Here is a 22,238-nt window from a genome sequence, read left to right on the forward strand (position 1 = left end):
AGAACAATTTGGCCTTGAATATAAAAAGAGAAACTTTTCTCAACAGTGGCTTGTTATTTACATGTGTCATACTTGGTGTTTCTTTCTGGTTTCATGAATTATTTTTTTTCAATTTATTTAACTATATGTTTGCAAACATTAGAATTCTAACCTCATTGATCCATGCATATATGCATGTGTATATAATATTATGGTCGTATTTTTTCTATTTTTTTTTCAGGTCACATTTTAATAGTGTCTCATACCTACACTGGCAAAACATTCCTTTATTTAATACTATGTTTCCTCCTATAGAAAAGTGCTCTTGGGCTGGGGCTGTGGCTCAGCGGTAGAGCGCTAACCTAGCATGTGCAAGGCCCTGGGCTCGATCCTCAGCACCACATAAAAATAAATAAATAAAATAAAGGTATTGTGTCCAACTACAACTAATAAAATAAAATATTTTAAAAATAAAATAAAGAAAAGTGCTGTAGTATTTTTCTGCATCTTCTCAATTTCTTGATAATTTTCATGTACATGAAGATATCTAATACAAAATTTGTATCTACTTTTAAAAAATAATGTGCAATACTAGACTGGACATAGTGTTCTTGAGCTTGCATTTTTCATTTGCCAACATATATTTGACATGTTCAGCAGCCAGTGGGTATGGATGTAACGTTTTCATTTGATGATAGCATTAAAATCTTTACTTTGTATCTTTCTTACTTTACCCAACCAATGGTGATAGATAATGAAGCCTTTTCTCCTTTTGACTTTATGGACAGAAGTTTTGTAAGCATTTAAAATATTTTCTTTGCCTTCAAATATTTCCTTGTTTTTGCTTTTATCTCAGGATGCCAGCATCGTAGGCATAGAGTTGCTGAGATTGATGGTATGCATATGTCACTTGTGTATACCCATGTTGTGGTTATAGTTTTGCCATACCTTTTCTAGCATCAGATGTCAAACTTTAAAAGTTTGTTAACTTTAACAAATTTATAATTTTAAAATGTGCTAATTTTCTGGGAAAAATACTATGTGTATCTCCTGCACTTTTTACATTCTATTTTCATAGATATATTGGCCATTTGCATATCCTCATTTGTAAATTACATATTCACATTTGTTAATACTTTTAACAGGGCTTTTTGCTTTTTTATAACGGAATTAGGAATATCAACACTTAACCTTTTTAAATATGTATAGTGCAAATAACTTTTCACTGGCTGTTTTTCATCTTTGTCATACAGTATTTTCACTTAAAAACTTTTTTTAAAAGTTGTAAATGGACAACATGCCTTTATTTTATTTGATTATTTTCATGTGGTGCTAAGGATCAAACCCAGTGCCTCACAAGTGTTAGGCAAGTGCTCTGCCACTGAGCTACAGCCCCAGACTCCAGTGTTTTCCCATTAAGTAGTTAAATTGTTTAACTTCCATTTACTGGTTTCTGGATTTCAAATTGCTTAAGTCTTTCAGGTCTAGCATGTATAAACAATAAAGTCCTCCAATATTGATGACATTATTTTTAGTGAGATCTTTAATTTATACAGAATAAGGATCTAATTTTAATTATTTTCTCAAAGTATAGTCCATTGTCCCACAACTTTTAGAATAATTCCATTCTTTATCTATGGAATTGAAATGTATCTTTATCAAGTTTTAATTTTTTATGTTCTTTGTATCTGCTTCTGAACTCTGTTTTGTCCTACCAACTTATTTACCCATTCATGCTGTGATACCATGTTTTGATTAAGTAACTTTTTAGTAAGTTTTAATATCTGTAAGTCAATCCTTATAGTTATTATTTTTATTTCTGAATTTCTCATAATGTATTCTCCTTCATATAATTGAAAATTATTTTGTTTCAATCTAAGAAATAAAAACAAACCATTAGGGACTCTCTTAATATTACATTAAATATTCTTCTTGTTAAAAAGTGATTGACATGTTTTGCTTTTTGCTTTTTTCCTCTTGTTTAGGATAATGTAATACATTTAATTTATTCACATATATTCTTTAATGCCCCTTGGTAAAAAGTCATATTATTTATGTAAGCATTTTTCTTAAAATATATTCCCAGGCATTTTGCTATCTTTGAAACTATTTTCCCCAGGCAATCTATATTTCAATTTTATAGTGTTTGTTGGTAAAGTGCATCTTTGGATTTTTTTCATTTATGTTGTATTTACTCATATTTCTAATTTCTCTTATGATTTTTTTGAGATTCTGCCTCTGCAAGTAATTTGTTCTATGATTTTTGTACTACTTGTATTAGTCAGCTTCATGTTACTGTTATGAAATACCCAAGGCAATTAACCTATTTGTTTTTGGCTACTGGGTCTAAAGTTTTCAGTCTCACATTGAGTGGTCCCATCACTTTGTATCTCTGGTTTGAGTGGTACATTGTGGAAGTCTTGGTGGGGTAAACTATGCGCCTCAGGAGCCTGGATGCAAAGAGCAAGAGATGAAGGGGCTGACATTCCACAATGCCCTTCAAGTACACACCCCAATGACCTAAGGACCTCCCTTGAGCTCCCCCACCCCTCTAAGGTTCTATCACCTCCCAAGAGCATCACCATGGGGGCCAAGCCATTAACACTAGATCTTTAGGATTCAAACCAAAGAATGACTTATTTTGTTTATTGGAGCATATATTTCCAAACACTGTGTAATGAAACAGCATGTCTAGGCAGTTTAAATTGGGATTCAATCATTTAGACTTGTAAAATCCTGACCAATACAAGAATTAATAATATTGGTATGTACATAGTAATAAATGTTCAATGCCTGATGTCTCACTTCAGTTTTATTATGGATGGATTATTCATTTCTATTGGCTATTGTACCATCTTCCATGTTCAAAAGACTTTAGAGCAGAATCAGATTCTCTTGACATATTTTTAGGGGTTTAGTGAGAATATCTTTTCAGCCTACTGATGGGTTATTTGGAATGGGTTGAAGAGGATAACTTCCTGCCCTGGAGGTTCATTGGACAACTCTGTGGTTGGGCTGGGACACCCAGTTTAGGGACTCAAGGTAGGATGATTTTCCTTCATGCTTCAGAAGGTAAGGAGCTCAACTTTGTGAGTATTCTGGGGGATTGTCAGATACCTCTGATCAAGTGCTGCAACAGGCAGCAAACTGTGGTATCACCAAGATCTTTTCTGAGCCCTATGACCTCTGCCTCCTTTTTTGTTTCTACCTGACCACAAGTAGATTAGACATACCTTTCCATGTTGTCTGTGAGAAGAGACAAAAATGGGCTTCCTGGGAAGCTTCTTGTGGTGCTAGGATAGCTGGATGACTGTCTTTCTCTTTTCCCCAGGAAAATCCTTCACAACTGGTGATGTGCCAATTTGGGGTAGGCAGTGGGGTAGCACAATTGGAGTGAAAACATTCTTTTTTACCCTTCTAATTTGGACTTTATTAAGTTCTGAGGACCATAAACTTGTCTCAGGCTTCTTTCTAAGTTCTGGGGTTTACAAAAGGATGTTCTAGACAGTGGGTAGATACAGGGTGAACATTCTTCAAGGGGGAGGGGTGCCTGAGTTGTCCTAAATTTCCGTCTTGCAGACATCACTCTAATTATTTTTATTTTTCAAGGACAATCATCTGAAAGTGCTCAAGTGACAAAGGTAATAGTTGATGAAACAAATGTCGAAGAACAGTTAGGGTCCTGGAAGTAGCCATCGCATGTTCTAACTAGGACGATAGACCTAGGTTGGCTGTAGAATTCCTCTCTAAATGCTTTTCAGGGTGTTCTCTGAAAAGGACCACCAGGTTCACTCATGAAGGTATCTGGAAACTTCCACAAAGTCATTGGGTCTGATGCAACAAATATTCCTTGTATACTGTGTGTATTATACTATGTATAAGCCATAGTTTGGATCCTTTAGAAGAGTGTGAAAAAATTAAGTCATATCTCATGACTCAAGGGGCACCCAGTAGAGTGTGGATGACAATAAATAGATTCTTGAATGACAGTCCTTTGATGATTGTGGTGAGCTTTTAGCAGAGGCTTAAATCCCTGGCTAGGACTTAAAAGCATGTGAGAAAGAACAAGGCATTTCATCAGAATGCTCTGGCGAGCTTGGGCAGTGGACTATCCACAGCATTGGACATATCAAGGGGAAATTATTTCAAATAGATGATCATATGATCAAGAATATGAATAACAATAAATGCTGGTGAGGATGTAGGGTAAAAGGTACACTTGCGCATTGTTGGTGGCACTACAGACTAGTTTAACCACTCTGGAAAGCAGTATGGAGATTCCTCAAAAAATTAGGGATGGAACCACCATATGATGCAGCTTGCCCTGCTCCTTGGTATTTTTCCCCAGAGATCTAAAATCAGTATACTACATCAATATAGCCACCCCAATATTTAGAGCAGCACAATTCACCGTAGCTAAATTATGGAATCAAGAAATTGTGGTACATATATATGTATATGTATATATATATCCTATTCAGCCATAAAAAGAAATGAAATTATGGCATTTGCTGTTAAATGGATGGAAATGGAGAATATCATCCTGAGTGAAATAAGCCAAACTCAGAAACTCAAAGGTCAAAAGTTTCCTCTCATATGTGGAAGCTAGAGTAAAATAAAGGAAAGGGAGAGGGAAGGATAGGATAATAAAAAGAACCAATCAAATATAAATAAATAAATATGTGAGTGAAAGGAAGTCCAGTAGAGTAGAGGAAGGAGAACCAGAGAGGGGGAGGACTGGAGGGAAAAGGGGGAGAGAAAAGAGGGGATCATGATCTGGAATGGATTTATATGCTGTCGAGTTTGCCGGGATGACCCAAATACGATGTATATCTATAAAGCTCTAATAACAAACGAACAAATCTCCAGCCTTCAGCAGAGTAATGAATGATAGGCAGTTACATATATTTTGCTAAGCAAAGTCATACATTTAATAATTACTATTAATATTGAGTAGCCATGGATTAATTCTGATTTTCACAAAGTCCAGCAAGGTGTATCATGTTCTCCCCATTTTATGGATGACAAAAATAAACCTCCAGAATTCATTGACCTGATATAATAAAGAGTTAGTAAATACAAAAATAAATAAAACACATGATAATCACCTTCACCAAATCCCCTGACTGATCCATGTAGCCTCATGTTGTTGGCCTCATGTTAGCATTTCAGAGGCCTCAGAAGGGTGAGAGAGAAAACAGGACAAGCAGCAATGCCTATCCACAGCAGAGTGGTTTGTGAACAGCACTCAATGCCTGTGAGGCGCTCAGGCCGACAGTGTTTCCTTGAAACCTGGAATGCCACTTCAGTTCTCAGCAAGGGCCCTTGCTGATCTGAAGATAAAATCCACATTTTGCTTTAGGATAAATGTGATAAGTGTAAGCTTTAGTCAAATTAACTTTCGTTTTTATCTCTCTGAGGCCTCTAGGTCCAAACACCTTGCCTAGTGACTGTGTTTCTAAAGTCATGTTGCAATAGGGCATGATTCTCCTCAAGGCAGAGATCATGAAGCTTCTCCTCTCTGGAAAACCGACTAGTAGATACCTCAGCAAATGCTGCTCATTTATTATTGCTCTTCTGAGTAAACAATTGGCAGTGGGTGTAAATTATTTTAATGAACTTATGAATACACACCCTCTCCTGACACAGATTTTGTGCCTGTACTTCTTCTGCCTACTGTAGTCCCTGAGCATAGAATCCAAGCAGCTGGATTGTTGGGGGCTTAGCTATCCCATGGCTCCTGCTCTTTTGCCTGCCGTCCTTCCTCTGTGTGTGTTTTTGCTGCTGGCATGTGGCTCTGCCCAGGCAGGCAAGCTGCTGGTGGTGCCCATGGATGGCAGCCACTGGTTTACCATGCGGTCAGTTGTGGAGAAACTCGTTCACAGAGGACATGAGGTGGTTGCTGTCATGCCAGAGGTGAGTTGGCAACTGGGACAGTCACTGAATTTTACGGTGAAGACTTATTCAACTTCTTACACTCTGGAGGACTTGGAATATGCGTTCAAAGTTTTCGCTGAGACTCAAATGAAAAATCCAGACCAACGTTTATTGTCTACATTATTTGGTTCATCCAATGGTTTTTTTGAACTACATTTTACCCATTGTAGGGGTTTGTTTAATGACAAGAAATTAGTAGAATACTTACACGAGAGCTCTTTTGATTCAGTGTTTATGGATCCTTTTGACATGTGTGGTCTAATTATTGCCAAGTACTTTTCACTCCCATCTGTGGTCTTCACCAGGGGAGTGTTCTGCCATTACCTTGAAGAAGGTGCTCAGTGCCCCAGTCCTCTGTCCTACATTCCCAGACTTTATTTTGGGTACTCAGATGCCATGACTTTCAAGGAGAGAGTAGAGAACCTTATAAACCACTTGGGGGAGCGTTTATTTTGCCCATATTTCTTGAAAACCACCTTGGAAATCGCCTCTGAAACTTTCCAAGCCCCTGTCACACCATATGATCTCTTCAGCCAAGTATCCATTTGGTTGCTGCGAACTGACTTTGTTTTGGACTATCCCAGACCTGTGATGCCCAACATGATCTTCATTGGTGGAATCAACTGCCACCAGGGGAAGCCACTGGCCAAGGTACGTGTGTCTCCCTTAGCACACGGAGGGAACCCTGGCTTTGGGTGTTAAGAAAGATTCATTCCTGAGCTGCGATTCTTTATTTATAGTTGGTCTGTTTGGAATTTCTTCCTGGTTCAACAGGTTATTTTGTGCCATCTAATTGTGGGTTAATAATCTCTGTAAATTTGCCCTCAGTGAGTGTGTATGTGGATATAACGGATGTATTCACGTGTAATTTCTGAGGAGCATTTTAAAATACTATTTCTTGGAAAAATTATGAAAGGCACAATAAGAAATGAATCTTCCCTTTTTGCTATTCTTATGCTATCTCTTACAGAAAAATACTCTACAGTTTTTTATGCGTCTTCCCAATTTGTGGAAATTTTTTTTATAAATATACATATATCCAATGAAAGCTCTGTTACCTACTTAATTAAATCTAGTGTGAGGCTGGACATAATATTATTTACCTAGCATTTTTCACTTGCCAGTAAATCAAGTACATCTTTATAAGCCAGTACTATATTCTGTTAGAAATTGCCTATTGTCTTTACTTTGGATGCACTCTTGTGTTTTCAAGAAACCAATTTTGGTAGATATTCAGTCTAAGACCAAACTAAATATTTTTAATACAATTCAAAGATTTTAATATTCTTAATTTAATCTCAGTAGTTTAGTGTTAGGAGTAAGGGGGCTGGATCTAATGGTGTGTACATATAACATCTTGATCAATTTGATGGCTTTCAACATTTTGAACAGCCTCACCTTTTGGTTACCAGTGTATGAGAGCTCTAGTTTTTCCATGTCCTCTCTAGCTCTGGGTGTTATCAGATGTTGAAAATTTCGTTACGTTTCTGGGCAAAAATATTGAGTCTGCTTCAGTTTTCACTGCCTGTTTCCATGGTGTACTAGCCATTTGTATTTCCTCTTTTGTGAATTAATTACACATTCACATTCTTTAATAATTTTTGCGGACTGATTTGTGGACTAATTGCTACAAGCCCCTTGAATATTAGGAACACAAGCACTTTCACTTTTTATTTTTGTATGTGCTGCAAATATTTTTTTTCCTTGGCTCTTCATCTTTTGTCAAAGATGATTTTGATTTTTGGTTAGCCAATTGGTTAACATTGTCTCTCTCTCTCTCTCTTTTTTTTTTTTAGATTTCACCTTGTTTAGGTCTTTCTAAGCCTCAAATACATAAATATTTCCTCCATATCATGTTTTCAATTTCTCTAATGTTGATAGTATTTTTAATACAATGGGAACTTTACCTATATGGTTTTGGTATCTAATGCAGATCCACAGAGACACAGAGGGATTTAGGTGGTTGCCAGAGGCTGAAGGGAGAGGGGAAAGAGAGGTACTGCTTAATGGGAAAGGGACTTTCTTTGGGGGTGACTAAAATCTTGAAGAACTAGATAAAGGTGGCCGTTGTACAACATTGCGATTATACTAAATGCCAATGAATTGTTATGAAAAAATAAGTCAGATGGTGAATTTTATATTGTGTATTGTACTAAAATGTAAAAAATAGAAAAAGTATATTTTGACTTTTAATGTGAATGAATTATGCTACAAACCTATTATTCATGTCACATCTTTTTCTCTTGTAAAAAATTCGGTGAGAGTTGAGTCCAATCCCTTTACTTCATTGGAGAATCCCATAGCAGTGGCTTGTGGTCCCTATGCCGGTAGCCATCACTTCCTGGCACTAATTCTGCCTCCCAATTAAAATGATTTTTAAAATTGCTGTGATCTTTTCAGTAACTGAGTTGATGTCCTGTGGAATGGTCTACATTTTGGTTTGTCTGTTTGCTCTCCTGTTGGTTATTTTCTTTTCTAAACCTGTTCCAGTGAACTGGAAGACAATTTCCCTAGGAGAAAGGTGCCTGGGTCAAATGGTACAGGCATATTGCATATTCCTGGATGACTGGGCCTCTGCCTTTCCATTTATCTTGGGTGGGTCTGCTGACCAGGTTCTACTAACAGGTGGAGCTGCTGGCTGGATATAATGATGGCTTCTGTTCAGGCCATTCTGAAGATCTGTTCCCTGTTTGGACAATTACAGTGTTTGAGATGTCTACTTGGACAGGATTGAAGCCTCTCACACTTATTCATTAAAATAGAATAAGTGTCAGGCTAGACACAATGTTCTTTACTTTGCATTTTTCACTTGCAAATAAATCATAGATATCATTAAAAGTCAATAATCACAGATTTCACATGTTCTTTTAATAATCATATAATTTCTTTATTTTGAACTTAACTTAGTTTTTTTAAACCAATCTGTATTGATAGATATTTAGGGTTTTCTTTGCTCTCGTGAACAACACTGTAGCAAACGTTCGTAAATACTTTCTTTGAATCAACTATTTCTACATTCATGTCCTCATCTCAGTAGACTAGTGCCCTAGGAGAAAGGTGCCTGGGTCAAAAGGTACAGGCATATTATATTTTGATAAACTTGAGAAACCAATTTCAAATCTTGAGCCACCTCACACTAAGATCAATGATATATGAGAGTCGTACTTTTCCCATACCCTCCAGCTCAAGATGTTGTCCAACTTTTAAAATTTGGTTAATTTGGGGGGCAATAGTATTGAGTGTAGCTGCTTCAATTTTCACTTCCTATTTTTATAGATGTATTGATCATTTGCATTTTCTTTTATGAATTATAGAATCACATTTTAAAATCATTTTTATATGGCTATATATCTTTTTGTAACTAATTGCTATAAACCTTTTGAGTACTAGGTTAAGACAGCTTTTTCCTATATGTGCTGAAAATATTTTTATATTGATTGTTCTTCACCTTTTGTCACTTTCACTTTTGGAGATTCAACCTGTTAAATTTATTTTGAATGGTTTCTATATTTTATCTTGTTTAGGTCTTTCTAAGCCTAATGCATATAAACATTCTCTCCATATGATGTTTTAATATTTTAATCTCTTCAAATGTTTATCTTAGTTCTTTTTAAGTTTGTTCTTTATAGAGGTACATGATAGTAGAGTGTATTTTGACGTATTATACATACATTGAGTAGAACTTATTTTAACCCCTCAGTAGACATGAGTTGGTTTTGGTGGTTGTACAGAATAACATCAATTGACTCTTTTTTCATTATTTAATGTGAAGGATCCTTAATTCAAAAAAATCTATTGAAAGCTGCAGTACCTACAGAGTGCTGGGATGTGGCCATCATCAAATGAGCATGGCTTTTCCTGGCAGAGTGTGTTGTCTAACAGAAAGTCAGACTTTAGTCAGGTACAAATTGTGAAACATAGTCTGAGACAACAGTAAAGGGTGTAAAGAGAACTGATCAATGTGTTGAGCTGAGAAGATGTCAGGGGCAGCAAGAAGTCCAATGGCATGAGTTTTTAAATATTTAGAACCCTGTCATGCCTCCTTCTCATCCCTGGTATCCCAAGGTGCCTATAATAAACAAAGTGAGAGAAAGTTCTTCATCCTCTTAGCAGTCCTTCTGTTATGGCTTCATTACTGGCCTAGGCCCCTCCACACTGCTTATGGGCTCTGGGACCACCTATGACATTGCTGCAAGTCTCAGGGGAAGTCATAGGCATAGCCCCTAGTAGGAAGGTGCCCATTGCAAATGACTCTATACAGCCTGGTACCATCATGTATGATTCAGACTTGACCATTTTGGACCTGAGCCAAGAGAATTCTGATGGCACAGTTACACAACCCAAATCAAGTGAAAGAGATTGCAGCACATATCATGTACACTATCTATATAACCCAATGAGCAGGATGGTCATGGATTTATTGTTATAAAGTTTTATTTTTAAAACTGTTTACTAAGATGCAAATTAATTTGATTTTGCCATTTTAGTATCCTGGATTCAGCCTCTTTCTTTATTCAAGCATCAATGTTCTGCAGGTCCTATGAGCTCTTGTAGCTCCTGGCCCCTTGTCATGGGTTGGGGGCAATTCAAGCATCTAGAAGAGTAGCACCCAGGAAGTGGACATCTCCCCAGGGTCCACTGTTCCAGCCCCCTCTCTGCTCTTGCTGGAAATAGCCCCAGAACACTTTAACATCTCCTCTCTCCTTGAAGTGCCAGGAGACCTCCTTTCACTCTGGGAAATATGCTTCTCAGACAGAGGTGGGTTCCATCCCAGGAACTGCGTCCTCACTGCAGTGATTTATGTCCAAGGCCTGCACCACTGCTCTGCAGTAAATCTGAGGAAAGGCCGGCCTTTGTCTGCACACCAAGGGCATTGAGACCCCGCCACTCATGGCTGAACCAGCCTCCAGGGCAGGCCTTCTCTTGTGACTACCAGACATGTCAGATTATTCTCTCTAATGCCCAGTGTGGAACACACACACACACACACACACACACACACACACACACACCCCTCATTCTAGAAAGAGGATAATCAAATCTCATGGGGCAACAGAGAAGAATTTCCAAATACCATCGAAGCTTGCAGGGCACCATTCTGGTGATGCTGTGTCAAGTGATGTTACTTCCTGCCCTTCATCTCCTTCCTGACAAGTCCCTTAGGCCCTCCAGTCTTGCTTGGAGTTAGAACATAAGCCACTTGGTTTCCAGAGCAAGACTCTATTTGGAAGGGTTCAGACCATGAATCTCAGCAGAGTGGGAGGCTCCACGCAGTGCACCTAGGGCTGGAGCCCTCCTGCTCCTCCTTCCTCAGCCGGAGCCATTCTCTCTCCAGAGGTACTTGTTCTGATGGCAAGGGACCCTGCCTAGCTCCTGTGTGCCCCAGAAGGTGAACCTGCACTGTGCTTCCTTTGCAGTCCTCACTGGGTCTCACTGCTTTGTGGGGGAGCCAAATCAGGATGCTGGCACCCTGCTGTCACTGGTCACTGTAAATAGGCACCCTGCTGGCACCTCTCCCCTAGGAGAGGCCCTAGAGGCTGCCCCTCCCAGACAGAGCTGTCTCTGCATGCTTGAACATGAATATGCATCTTGGCTGGATGTGTGGGGCCAGCCCTGCTCATGGGATGGCCCTTCAATGTGTTCCTCAGGACTCTTCTCCTCCACAGGGCCCCAGCTTGCATCTAGTGCCAAAGTCACAGGTTAGGACAGGCCCTGGTGTGCCAGTTCGAATGTGCGTGACTAGCTCTGGGTGAGTCTGTTCCAGTAATTCCAGGAACAACCTCTCACTGGGATAGCCTCCTTTCCACACCTATTGTTCTGTGGGCAACCTCTCAGCAGCGCCATAAACAGGCAGAACAAATGTGAACCCCTGACCCTTGGACTGCATTGAGAAATTGCAAGTCATATAAATTGTCCACTGGTTGATGGGTGGCCAGAGCAGAAGCAGACACCAGGCTTTTTGACTCTTACTCCAGGGCTGCCACCATGTGCTGAGTAGACTCAGACTTCTCCAGTCTTAATTTCCTGAAGGCAAGCCACAGATTACCTGTTGTGACACTGTGGTATATAATGAGAAATGAATCTTTGTTATTTCTTCCCATTTCCTATGCAGAGCACCGAAAACCCTTATAATTTCCTAAGTGGTGGGAGGATAAAGGTAGAGGGAGTTGTTGTCCATAATAAGCCCCTTTAACCACAGCTGGGTCTAGCTGATGCGAGATTTTGGAAAGCCCACAAGGTGGGGGGGGGGGTCAGTGCCAGGGGAACCAAGCAGGTGATTAGAGGGAAGAGAGGAGAAAGGGGCTGAAGGGTGAGCTGGTCACCAATGGCCAGAGATTCAATCACTCATGCCTATTGCAGAAGGAAGCCTGCAGGAAACACAACAAGGTCAGATGCAGAGAGATTCAGGTGGCCGAAGGCAGGGAGGCTGCGGCACTGCGGGAGGAGCATGGGAATCCTGTCCCCCTTCACCCACCCCAGAAGCTGCTGCTTCATCTGGCTGTTCATCTGCATCCTGTGGAATACCCTTGCTGGTAATCCAGTCCCCGGCCATTTCCTTGGTCTGTGTGATTTTCTAGTAAAGGACTGAGGACAGGAAGTGAGTATGGGTACCTCTGGTGTGTAGCAGGTCATACAGAGTTGTGGATATGTGAAGTGCGGACAGTCCCGTGGGATGCAGCCCTGGAGTCCTGAGCTCAGCATGACTCTACTGGGGTCAGAATGACCTGACCTGTGGACATCCTGCTGGTGTAGCAGGATTGGTTCCAGTGAGGGTAGCTCTCTGCACCTCTCGCCCCAGGAGTGCTCTATGCTGACCTAGAGCGTGTAAGGGGAGGGTTGGCTTTTCCTTGGGCATGTGCTCCAGAGGAGGGACCGACTCCTTGAATAGGAGCATGTGGTCTTGGCCCATTCCTGGTTCACGAGGGAATCCTCTTGAGTTCAATGAAGAATGAACACGGGGTGTGAGATTGAGGCAGACAGTCCCACCCAATGCTCATGTATTCATTCAGCAAAGATTTATGGAGAGCCTACTGTATGCCAGACATTGCTGTGGACGCTGGAGATGAGCAGAGAACAAAGCAAACTTTGTCCCTGCCCTTAAGGCGCTCCCACGAATGGAGAGAGGAGCAGTAAATAAGCAATAGGGCGGTGGGTGAAGGAGGAGAAGGGCAGTAAATAAGCAATAGGTTGGTTGGTGAAGGAGGGAAGGGGCTTGGGAGTGTCGCTGGGCTGTTTCATAATGAGGGAAGGTCAGGTTAAAGGCCCCGAGGAGCCCTGAAAAGAAGGGAGTGATCACGCTGTTAAATACGCTGAGGAAGTATTTAACACTGGGTCAGTTTAATCTCTGCCGTCGTTCCCATGCACAGACATGACCCACATGCACCAAGGCTTTGGGGGTCCTCAGTTATTGTGGAGGGTGCATTAAGTGAAAGGCACAGAAGGCCATTTGTTTGGCAAGCTCTAAGTTGCCAACGCACGGTGGTGAGGCTCGTGCTGGAGTTCCACATCTCCTCCCCAGAAACCAGGAGGGCAAGGGAGAGCAGAGGAAGGAGCCTGTGTTCGAGTGTGAGAAGGGAGTTTCTTCACCCTGAGCCTTTTTGAGGAGGCCGGACTGAGAACACCACTCTGGCTCTGTTCTGTTTGTGTTCTCCTTGTTTTTTATTCTGTCTATACAACCTCCTGGGCTCAGCTTGTCAGGACACTCCTCTTTTATAAAGTGAGGTACTGCCCAGTTCTAGAATTGTAAATGAAAAGCAAATTAAGTTCCTTACACAGGTTGGTTTTAATTGGCATTGTCATTTATCAAGAGTAAAGAAGTCCAGGAGCAAAAAGCAGATCTAGAAGTAGCCAATTTTGTGTCTTCTTGTGAAGCTCAGGAGTAAGAGCTGCCCTTTGCATGGGTAGCAAGCCACGGGTTCTCACCTGTAGAAGGATGGGCACACCTGCCTTCTGTGTTTGGACTGCAGGAGATGGCGGGTGGGTGTTGTGGGTTGAATTGCCTCCCCCTACAAGATATGTTGAAGTCCTGACACATAGCCCCTCAGAATGTGACCTTATTTGGACATAGAGTCATTGCAGATGGAATTAGTCAAAATTAGGCTGTTGCTGTGGTTCCTGACCCGATAGACTGGTGTCCTTATAAAAATAGGAAAATTTGGGCACAGAGACACACACATGGAAGAGCAGGTGAAGATATAGGCAGAGGTCAAGTGATGCTTCCAGAAAGCCAAGTACACCAAAGACTGCTAGCAGTCCCCATAGGCTCAGGGAGATGTCCACATAGATTCTCCATTCCAGACTGAGAAGGGGCAAACCGTGTTGTAATGTTGGTCTCAGATGTCCAGCCTCCAGAGCTGGGTGACAATACATCTCTATTGTGCAGGCCACCCTTTCTCTGGTATGCTGTAAGCCTCCAGTTTTTGGTTTGTTTGTTTCAACTTGTTGGGTGACAAACTTCCAAGTATCCTTCCAAACTTCCTATCCTGCCACCATTTGTATTTCCACATTTTCCCCCTTGTCTATTTTTCTACCTGCTCTTCTGTCTCTTCTCCTCTTCCTGTACTTCCCCCTCTTCCCTAAGGCAAGCCAAGATCTTCTATTGATTGAGAATTTTGCAGAGCTACTTGGGCCACCGGAAAGGCCCTCAGTTCATGTCGTATTGAGACCAGATGCCTGATCACAGCCCTAGGAGGGCCTCTGTGGGACCTGTCCTCTGGCACACAGAAGAATTATCTCAGATAACTCTTGCATCAGGCCTGGGAGAGATCCTGATGCAACCTCCCCTAAGTAGATGTGGCGGCTGAGAGGGAAGCACCCAGGCCAGGTGGCCTGGGCCGGCTGCTCCCGGGACCTGTGCTCAGCTGCACTTCAGTGGAGATGTTCTTAGAGCATCCATCCCTCAGGGCTATTTTGGGCTGCATATAAAAGAAAACCCCCAGCAGCACAGGCTCACCTGAGGCACTTGTAGTGCAGCTTGGCTTCCGGCAGTGCACCTTATCTCCAGCAATCCCTGTGAGGAGCTGAATGTCAGGGCAGGGGGCGGTGCTACTGTGTTGTTTGCAACCTTGGATTTGTCATCTGTTCAACTAATGTTTCCTTTCTGATCTGAGAAAAGTTGTCAAGAGAGGGGGAGAGCATGGACAGGTCTTCCTCCCTGGGGACGACTGGGGACGCAGCTGAGGTCAGAGGGCCACAGGCCCACAGAACTCTCTCCAGGTGGCCCTCTTAGAGAGGGAAAAAGATTCAAGAAAGGCTAGACGCTCAGGTGATGGCTGGCAGGCTTGTGAGTGTGTGAGTTAGCTGTTTGATTACGTATGGTTAAATATTAATTTGACTGCTTTTGTTTCAAAGGCAGGATTCAGAGCAAGGGAGAAGCAGGCAGTCTGTGAAAGCCACCGGTTGGCTGAGGGAGAATGGCTGGGAGCCCCGGGGGTCAGGGCTCACAAAGACTTCACTGTTGTCCCTTTGCTTCTCCTGGGAGGTCTGTCCTCCTTCCCGCGGTTCAGAGAGTTTCTGCAGGGCTTTTCTTCATAGCTCTTTGGGGCACAGTTGTAGGTGACAGGCTGCTGGTGGTCCCTCAGGATGGAAGCCACTGGCTTAGTATGAAGGACATAGTTGAGCGTCTCAGTGACCGGGGCCATGACATCGTGGTGGTGGTGCCAGAAATCAATTTGCTTCTGAAGGAATCGACACACTACAGAAGGAGAGTGTACCCGGTGCCCTATGGCCAGCAGGAGATGGAGGGCCGCTACCGCTCTTTTGGGAATCAGCACTTTGCTGAGAGATCCTTCCTGACGGCCGCGCAGACAGAGTACAGGAATAACATGGTTGTCATCGACATGTACTTCCTCAACTGCCAGAGCCTCCTGCAGGACTCCGGCACCCTGAGTTTCCTCAAGGGGAGCAAGTTCGATGCTCTTTTCACAGACCCGGCCTTGCCCTGTGGTGTGATCCTGGCCGAGTACCTGGGTCTGCCCTCTGTGTACCTCTTCAGGGGCTTCCCGTGTTCCTTGGAGCATGCTTTGGGCGGAAGCCCGAACCCCGTGTCTTACATCCCCAGGTGCTACACTCAGTTCTCAGCCCACATGACGTTTCCCCAACGCGTGGCCAACTTCCTGGTTAACTTCTTGGAGAGCTATCTGTTTCACTGTCTGTATTCAAAGTACGAGGAGCTCGCCTCAGGCCTGCTCGGGAGAGAAGTGCGCCTGTCTGCCTTGTATCAAAAGGACCCCGTGTGGCTGCTGAGGTACGACTTTGTGCTGGAGTTCCCCAGGCCAGCCATGCCCAACATGGTCTTCATTGGAGGGACCAACTGCAAGAAGCACGGTGTCCTGTCCCAGGTTGGTGGTTTGGCTCCTCGTGGATTGCCCTGTGTCTTGTGGGCAGGTTCTGTCCCTGTCCCTCAGTCTCGCTGGGCAGGGTTGTCAGAGGAATGGTGGTGGGAAGGGGAGGCCAGGTGTAGAGTAGCAGGACAGGAAGGTCCTGGGGCCCAGGTGAGGGGGAGGCAATCGAGTGAAGCCTTGCCTGGCCACAGGAAGAGGCACGCTCAGTTAGGTTATCTGGGGACAGTCTCACAACCATTGCAGGAGGCTTAGGAACGTTCCCATCCAAACAGAGGGGAAGGCTTGACCCAGGTGCAGGTCAAAACCATCCTCCCAATTCTGTCCTCTGGTTTGCCCCTGGGCCCTGAGCTAGAGGTGACCTGTGGGCCACATCTGCCAAGAGGCCTCTTTACAATGGCCAGAGCTAAACGGGGTTTTGTAGTATTAAAGGGATATTCATAACCGTGGAGGATGCGTGGCAGAGCTGTGTGTGGCCCTGCATCCTTACTGGCCTTTGTGGGAGAGGTGTTGTGGTCTAAGGCCAGTGTTTGTAGATGCCCTCCTGACGTAGGGCCCAGAGTAACCTGGGAAAATAATCATCTGGGAGACTTTCTCACAAATGTAATCAATCCTGGGTGTGATGGCACACCTGTAATCACAGTGACTTGGAGTTTGAGGCAGGAGGATGGCAAGTTCAAAGCCAGCCTTAGCAACTTTGTGAGGCTGTCAGCAAAGTAGGGAGTCCCTGTCTCAAAATGAAAACACAAAAATGGGTGGGGATATAGCTCAGTGCTTGAGAGCCCCAGGTTCGATCCAAGTACAGAAATAAAAATAAAAAAGTACACATAGTGACCCTCTGTAAGGAATCATCCCCCGCCTGTCTTTCATCCCAGAATGTTCCTTTTCAATGCATTGTTCATCCAAGAGCAAGTCTCCAAGAGGTCGCAAGGACCCCTCCACACTTCTATAACACCTGCTGCGTTGTGTGTTAACAGGAAGAGGCACACTCAGTTAGGTTATCTGGGGACAGTCACACAACCATTGCAAGAGGCTTAGGAATGTTCCCATCCAAACAGAGGGACAGGTGCAGGTCAAAACCATCCTCCCTGTTCTGTTCTCTTGTTTGCCCCTGGGCCCTGAGCTAGAGGTGGCCCTGGCTACTGGGAAGCCCTCTGGAAATGGCGCTGATAGTGTGAGCCTCAGCCCTTCACAGGGCTGCTGAGGATCCATGTGCCACACACAGCATGTGACCGTGCTTTGCAGAGGGACAGGGGTCTGGTAGTTTTGGCCCTCTCTTCCTTGGAGCCTGGTTCCATACCAACAGGAAGTTCTTCCTCTTGTGTTCCACAGTCTTGTCAATCGTGGTTCTCCATTAGGGTCTCTTTCGACACCCAGGGGGAAATGGCAGAGAAAAATGTCAATCTTTGGGAATGTCCACTATAAATAAATGCCAAGTGTGTTTCATTGACTCTCTGCATCAAGGCGAATGTGAGGACCAGACTTTACAGGAGACACTTTTGTAGGCTGACATCTCGGCATGTCCTGATTGAGCCCAAGGTGGATTCCTGGCAAGCCAGGGGCACAGAATCCCAAAGTGCAAGTCATCGTTAACAGGCACTTTTTAAAGTCCATGATTTAGGCCAGTGTCTGTAAAGTCTGGCTTTTCTTTCAACATCCCCAGTTTATCTTTATGACTAGTTCTTTTGGAGGTTATCAGACGTGGAGGGTTTTGGCAGCAGTGTTTCTGTTAATAAGTTATCATGTAAGAGTGACTAAGAGCTGGAACGCATTCGGGTTTTTACAAAGTGCTGGACATGAACATGCAAAACCCAGAAAGTTGGCTAACAGTTTACATAATGCCACTAAGAGTTGGCTTTAAAAGTTGTATACCTTGTGCCTTGGTGTGTTGTCTCAGCACATTTTATTTCAAATATGTATTCAGAAAGAAGTTCTGAGAGTGATTCACGGGCCCTGCAATTCACTCATTTAATGTTTATAGTTTGTTGGTTTTACATTCTCAGATTAGGGCACACTCTATCAACCTAAGCACTTTCAGGCATGCCCCCCAAGACGCACCTTGACTGTCACTAGTCACTCCTCCTTGGCTCCTGACCCCTGTGACCCGTGGATTTGCTTCTTCAGGTCTTCACAGGAAAGGAAACGCACACTTGTGTTTGGCTTCCCCCAGTGTAAGGTGTCGGGCTCAGCTGTGGGGAGCACAGGTTTTTATTGCCCATAACCTTCAGGGCCATGGGTGTGCCACCCTTCTAAATCTGCTTGTGTGCTGAAGGAGTTTGGGTTGCTTCCACGTTCTGGCTACTAGGAGCCAACACCCGTGAACACTTGTGTGCAGGTTTTGTTTGGACATGTGTTTTCCATTCTGTTGGGTGTGCTGCTAAGTGTGGAATTTCTGGGTTGTTCAGTCGCTGCATGTTTCTACTTTTGGGGTGTGACCAGATTGTTCTTCCAGGTGTTGGTGCCATTTTTTTTATTGTGATAAAATACACATAACCAAGATTTACCATTGTCAAGTGTAGAGTTTGGTGGCATCAGTACACACACCGTTGTGTACCACCATCTGGTACAGAACTTTCATCGGCTCCTGAAAGGAAGATCACACCCTTAAAGTTCTCTAGCTTTATAGTAAGGTCGTAATTGGGAAGTGTGAATCTCCCACACTTGCCATTCATGTTCAAGATTGTTTGGGCTATCCTGGGACCTTTAATGTATGTGACTCTTAGGATTTGTTTGCCAATTAAAAAGAATCTCATGAGTTTTTATAAGAATCATGTTAAATTTGTAGGTCTCCTTGAGAAATATGGCCATCTTAACACAACAAGATAAGTAAATATCCTGATTCATGTACTGGGGTGTCTTTCTGTGTAATTATGTCTTCTTTAATATCTTTTAACACTATTCTGTCCTTTTTGTATAAATATAAATCATTCCTAAGGAATTCATTCCTTCCGATGGTGCTTTACATCAACTTGTGTTCTTTCTTTTAATTTTGGATTGCTCATTGCTGGTGTAGGGAGAAGTAGTCGACTTTTGTGTATTGCTCTGGACTCTTGCTGAATGTGTTCATTTGTTCAAAGTTTTTTGCTGAATTCTCAGCAAGATTGAAGGTGTAAGTGGGAGGTCAAGTTGTGTCCCTATTGAGGTGGCTCTGCTAGTGCCTTTGAAGTCTGCAGGCTTTTTTCTCTTTTGCTGCCTAATTGCTTGGTGGAGTCTCCAGTGCGACCCTGAAAGGAGCCTGCAGTCCTCCTGTTCTTGTTCCTGATCTGATGAGGACAGCATGCAGTCTGCTCTGGCAGTGGGCCTGGAGGTCTGCTGAGACCCCATCTAGGTTGACGACATGGCCATGTACTCCTAGTTTGTCGAGTATTGCTGTCAGACTTGTGATGTTGCATTTTGTCAAATGTGTTTTCTCTGTCTACTGAGATGAACATGTGGCATGTTCTTTCTTTTCTTCTGTGATGTGGTAAGTGACAGGAAGTGAATTGATTTCAAGGTGTTAAGGCCACCTTGTATTCCTGGGACAATCCCACTTACCGTGCTTTTTACATATTACTGGATTTAGTCCAATAGTATTTTTTTTTCAGGACTTCTGCATCTGCCTGCAGAAAAGCTACTGCAAGTTTTATCTTGTTGTGAAGGTTTTGTCTGGTTGGTGTCAGTGTTTCCCTGGACTTGGGGGACGAGCTGGAGGTGCTCCCCATTTTCCCATCATGCAGAACAGGCTGTGAAGAATTGGGGTTCTTTCTTTGCATATGTGATAGAATTTCCTTGTGAAGGTGTCAGGTCCTGGGCTTTTCTTGGTGGGAAGTTCTAGAATTATGTATTCAATCATTACAGTGGCTGTAGACCTATTCAGATTTGTCTTTTTTTCTTGGAGCAGTCTCAGTAGTTTGATTCTTCCCAGAACTTTCCCATAGGATCTGCTGTCTAATTTATGGGCAATGATGGATCAGATGAGCACTTCTAGAACGTTTTTGTTTCGGTATGCTTGGTGTAACATTCCCTCTTTCAGGCCTGATTTGAGTTATTGAAGGCTTCTTCTTCTCTTTCCTGCCCTAGCAGAAGGTTTGGTCAAGTTTGTACTTTTTCCACTAGCTTTGGTTTTGTGGATGTTCTCAATTGTGCTGTGGAACAATTCCTCTGTGCTCTGTTATCCTTCTGCTTGCTTTGTGCTTAGATTATTGTGGTTGGATGGAGACTTTTATTATTACCCAGTGGCCCTCTTACATGTAGTAGTGTTTTTTTGTTTAGAAGTCTATTTTTAAAAAATATTAGCCACTCCACTATTTTATGGTTGATTTTTCAGGATCTTTCCCCCTACTACTTTACTATGCATATAGTATTTTTTAAAAAATCTATGTTTTCTTTGTTTTGAATCTCAAACATGTCTTGTCAAGACAGAATATCATTGGATCTCATTTTCTACCAAATGGCCAGCTTTGTCTTTTGGTTGTGTTGTTTAACACATTTATGTTTAATGCTGTTATTCATATAAGTGGTTTATGTCTGCCAGTTTCCTTTTCTTCATGTATACCCACCCGCACTCTTTTACTCCCTGTTCTGTTTCTCCCTACTGCTTTCTTTGCACTAAGTGAATATTGTTCTAGTATAGCTTCTTGATACCATTAATGACATTTTCCCATTATTTTTTGCAGTTATTTTCTGAGTGGTTCTTGCACTTATCTGAACATTTTAACTTGCCAGTACCCATGGTACTGATTTAAGATGACCTATCTTGCATGGTCTTACTATTTACATTAATGTGCATGTTGTAAAGAATCTGGAGAAGTAGAACAAGAACATGTTGACAGAGTTTGTTACATCAGCTGTCTTATCTATCATTCCTGGTTCTCTTCAATAGTTCTTGTGAATCATGGTTAGCCCTGCTGTTATTTCTTAACCCAAATCGTCTTTGCTTTCACCTGCCTCCTTGGTAGCATTATTGCTAAAGTTATGACACTCATGCATGCTATAGGGCCCCTATTGCAATCACAAATAGACTGAGTTCTGGAATTGTTTGGAAGATGAATTAGGAGAACAAATGGGAAGGAATGTGCATTCATATTATCTTTTATAGTAAAGTGATTACAATTATTGCTGCTTTTATGTTCCTGTGGGTGGGTTGAAACTACTGAATGACGTTGCTTGTTTCCCACCTGATGGATTTCCTTAGTATTACTTGTCAGTCTGTTATGCTGGCAAGGAATACTCTCATGTTTTGGCTCTTTATGTTGGACTCTCAAGCAGGGTTTTGCCTTTGGTTTGCTTGTGTTTTGAGTGATACTCCTCAGAGACTTGGTACTGAGGTAGCTCACACCTTATCCTTCAGCACTGCATGTATTCTTAGCGGCTGCACATTAGGCAAAAGTAATGGAGAATAAGTGGTTTTCCAGAAATGAGGAGTGGAGGAGCTGGCCTGTGGAGCAGTTTCCCAACATGTGCAAGGCCCTTGGTTCTATTCCCAGCTCTGCAAAAAAAAAAAAGAAAAAAAAAAAACAGAGAAAGGAAGGGAATCGGGAGAGGGGAGGTTACCTTGAGTTTTGCTTGTGGTAAGACAGAGAAATGGCTGGTAGGTCTGTGAGAAGCTCTGAAGGGAGAGGACTGTGAATTGACAGCTCTGGGAAGCCCAAAGTCTTTGCTGCAATTAGAGCTTCGAGATAATAGTCACAACTATCATGACACACAACTAAACCAGTCAGGGTCACTCTAGGTGAACTGGGCTGGCACGAAATAATCACACAAAGACAGAGAAAATACCTTTTTCTTTGGGTTCTGTGATGGCTCCTCTGACCCAGCTCACACAAGGGAGCAAGGCTGCAAGAAAGAGAGAGGCGAACACCTCGAACCCTGGTTTTGTTGGGGGAGGCTCTTTGAAAGAACACTCCAACCATTTAAGGCAGAGGGGTAATGTTACAAGGGGCAGCCCACTCCCATTGGATAATGCTCTCTCCCAAAGTTTTGTTCCCTGTTGAGCAGAGATAG

General features: G+C 42.7%; 1 protein-coding gene across 3 annotated transcripts in view; it reads left to right on the forward strand.

The window, feature by feature from the left end:
• The window catches only part of LOC124089677 (UDP-glucuronosyltransferase 1A7), a 69,510-nt gene that overhangs the window by 13,967 nt on the left and 33,305 nt on the right, over nucleotides 1-22,238 (forward strand). The window contains exon 1 of one of the 3 annotated variants that reach the window (XM_046439872.2): nucleotides 5,698-5,895. The exons of 1 other annotated variant lie outside the window; for it this stretch is intronic. In XM_046439872.2, coding sequence (XP_046295828.1) covers nucleotides 5,713-5,895 — 183 coding nt within the window. In that variant the 5' untranslated portion in view covers nucleotides 5,698-5,712. Of the gene's footprint in view, nucleotides 1-5,697; nucleotides 5,896-15,271; nucleotides 16,257-22,238 lie in introns of those variants that run through there. One more of the 3 variants, XM_046439868.2, reaches the window with a different exon arrangement.

Source organism: Marmota monax, unplaced genomic scaffold (assembly GCF_021218885.2).
Source record: "Marmota monax isolate L192 unplaced genomic scaffold, Marmota_monax_Labrador192_F-V1.1 WCK01_AAM20220418_F8-fsc00041, whole genome shotgun sequence".
In the NCBI taxonomy this organism is placed as follows: Eukaryota; Metazoa; Chordata; class Mammalia; order Rodentia; family Sciuridae; genus Marmota; species Marmota monax.